This window comes from Trematomus bernacchii, unplaced genomic scaffold (assembly GCF_902827165.1).
Source record: "Trematomus bernacchii unplaced genomic scaffold, fTreBer1.1, whole genome shotgun sequence".
Classification (NCBI taxonomy): domain Eukaryota; kingdom Metazoa; phylum Chordata; class Actinopteri; order Perciformes; family Nototheniidae; genus Trematomus; species Trematomus bernacchii.
This window is the reverse complement of record NW_022987727.1, coordinates 6,663,038-6,665,274: the sequence shown is the minus strand read 5'-3', so window position 1 is coordinate 6,665,274 and position 2,237 is coordinate 6,663,038. Positions and strand designations below refer to the sequence as shown.

At 43.2% G+C, this 2,237-nt stretch overlaps 1 protein-coding gene across 1 annotated transcript; it reads left to right on the top strand.

Annotated features, from left to right (window-relative positions):
* The first annotated feature begins 731 nt into the window (after positions 1-731).
* Positions 732-1,698, top strand: hes2.1 (hes family bHLH transcription factor 2, tandem duplicate 1). The gene is made up of 3 exons (XM_034144891.1): positions 732-866; positions 974-1,157; positions 1,266-1,698. Exons 1-3 carry the CDS (start codon positions 777-779, stop codon positions 1,598-1,600), a joined length of 609 nt encoding a protein of 202 aa, XP_034000782.1. The 5' UTR covers positions 732-776; the 3' UTR covers positions 1,601-1,698.
* Positions 1,699-2,237: the final 539 nt, after the last annotated feature.

Below are 2,237 nucleotides of genomic sequence, written 5' to 3'. Positions count from 1 at the left end.
TATACACTATTGTTGATATTGGAAACAAGCTGCTGATGGTCCACAAGCAGATGTTAATCCATACATAGCGTGGCTTGGGTATCTGGTTTATTAATTGTAGGAATAGATTAGGCTTGTCACCTCAGAACCACTCGTGGTTGTTATTGTGGCTGGTTGGCAAATCATCCATAAGCATATAAATCTATGTCTCTATGTCTCTATTCTCTATCATTATATTACTTTTGAATTGTTCATTTATAGCAGTTCAACTTGGTACAAAAACGATGTATCTCATTAAACTTAAAAGTTCTTTAACCACATTTGCCGCTCAAATGTGTTGCATGTTCGATACAATATTATAAAAACAACCTAATAAACAGAAATATTCTCAATTTAATCACATCACACATTCTTTGCTGTATTTTGTGTTACAAAAAGCTATCCGATACGACCTCTATCGGAAAAACGGCGTCGTCATATTGCTTGCATGCGTAATTGGATCTTGGAAAAACGTTAAAGCTTCACATTTTGAACGCAATATAGCGCAACATCATCACGAAACTTCGCATACCAGCGGTGATCGCAGGGTCCCAACGGGGCCAGATGGTTCAGACAGGTCCCCAAGGCATCGCCCCCCTCATGTCAGACCCCCAGCAGGATGGCTTGTGTTCCCTCCCCTCTGACGCGCCGGAGCCACATAAATAGGAGGCTCTCCAGCTCCGAGGCACACTTCAGCTCAGCAGCTCCAAGAGCAACTATCTCCCCTCAATAAGCAAAGCAACAAGCAACAAAAAAAAATGAGTCCCAGCATCACTACCGAGGCCGACCAGCCCCTCCCTGCCAGGTCCACCGTGGCCCAGAGAAAACAAGCCAACGAACTGAGAAAGGTAAGAGAAGGACAGAAACTGTATAGCTCGTTTTGTTACTGGAAATGTTTTCTCATCTGACTCGTAAATGTGCAGCTGAATTAACGATTTTTCCTAATTTCTTCCAGACTCTCAAGCCCTTGTTGGAAAAGAAAAGGCGTGCTCGTATCAACGACAGTCTGAGTCATTTGAAAAGTCTCATCCTTCCTCTGGTTGGCAAAGACAACGCTCGCTACTCCAAGTTGGAGAAAGCTGATATTTTGGAAATGACCGTCCGCTTCCTCAGAGACCTTCCTTCCACTCCTGTCAAAGGTACGCATCTTCCCTTGAACCATGATATGCTTTGCACGAACTATCATTTTTGAGATTATATTCTGCACATGAAATTCAAGTCACTAATCAACTCTCTTCTCCCTCCAGATTCCGCAGACAGTTACAGAGAAGGTTTCAAAGCCTGCCTCCAGCGCGTCTCCACTATGCTTCCCAAAACAAGCCTGGATCAAGACGCGTGTCAGCGGGTGAACGAATTCGTTCAGCAGTCCTCCTCCGCCACAGTCACCCCAACCTGCCTGAACTGCTGCGCTCAGAGCTCCAGGACTCTCCCTCAGATGCAACAGAAACTCCTGAGCCTCAAATCCAGCTTCAGCTCCAGACTGGAGAGCCAGTCCCGCGGCAGCAGCAGCAGCGCAGTGGCTCCCAGCCGCGCACTGCCCGGCCCACAGGCAGTCAGCGCTGCCATGTGGAGACCTTGGTAGAATAGGCGGACACTCATTACTTGTTATTTATTTTGTGATGTTATTTATGCTATTTGTATTCCAATATAATAAGTCTTAGCAAATAAGAATTGTTGAAGATGCTGTACAATAATGTAATTCAGCATTTGGATCATTTTGTTCAATGCTAGAGAGCAGACGAGCACAGATCTTAAAGAAACGGAAGTCTAAGGGCTTTTTAAAATGCAATCCTCTTTGGGGTTTCAAAGATATGGGTTGTAGACAACACTTTTGTAAAACCCCAAGGGTTATTTTGTTTGAGGTTTGCACTATGGACTTAAAAGTATTTTGGTCTGTGCAAAAGAATAGTCTGTAAACACTATGTGTTAAATAGGATTATATAGGCCTACTGTATATTTCTTTGACGTTATGAAAAAAAAAATGTTTTGCGACACTTCAAATGTTTTGTCATTGACACAAGCTTTTCAATAAATGTACATTTCTCGAATATGGTTTTGATGTTTGATCTTTTAATTGTATGGTGATCTGCGGATGTTGATTGAATCATTAAACCCTGACGTCTCAATAAGAGAAATCTCAGAATATAAAAGGAATGAAAAAGGCGCGCAAACGCATAAAGCCGCAGGTCACCCTGAGCCTATTGATGCTCAGCAGCTGC

Bases quoted from the DNA above. Each gene is read 5' to 3' on its own strand.
- hes2.1 (XM_034144891.1), top strand. From the start codon at position 777: ATGAGTCCCAGCATCACTACCGAGGCCGACCAGCCCCTCCCTGCCAGG. The intron at 867-973 runs GTAAGAGAAGGA...AATTTCTTCCAG, and splicing joins AAGCCAACGAACTGAGAAAG to ACTCTCAAGCCCTTGTTGGA. The intron at 1,158-1,265 runs GTACGCATCTTC...TTCTCCCTCCAG, and splicing joins TCCTTCCACTCCTGTCAAAG to ATTCCGCAGACAGTTACAGA.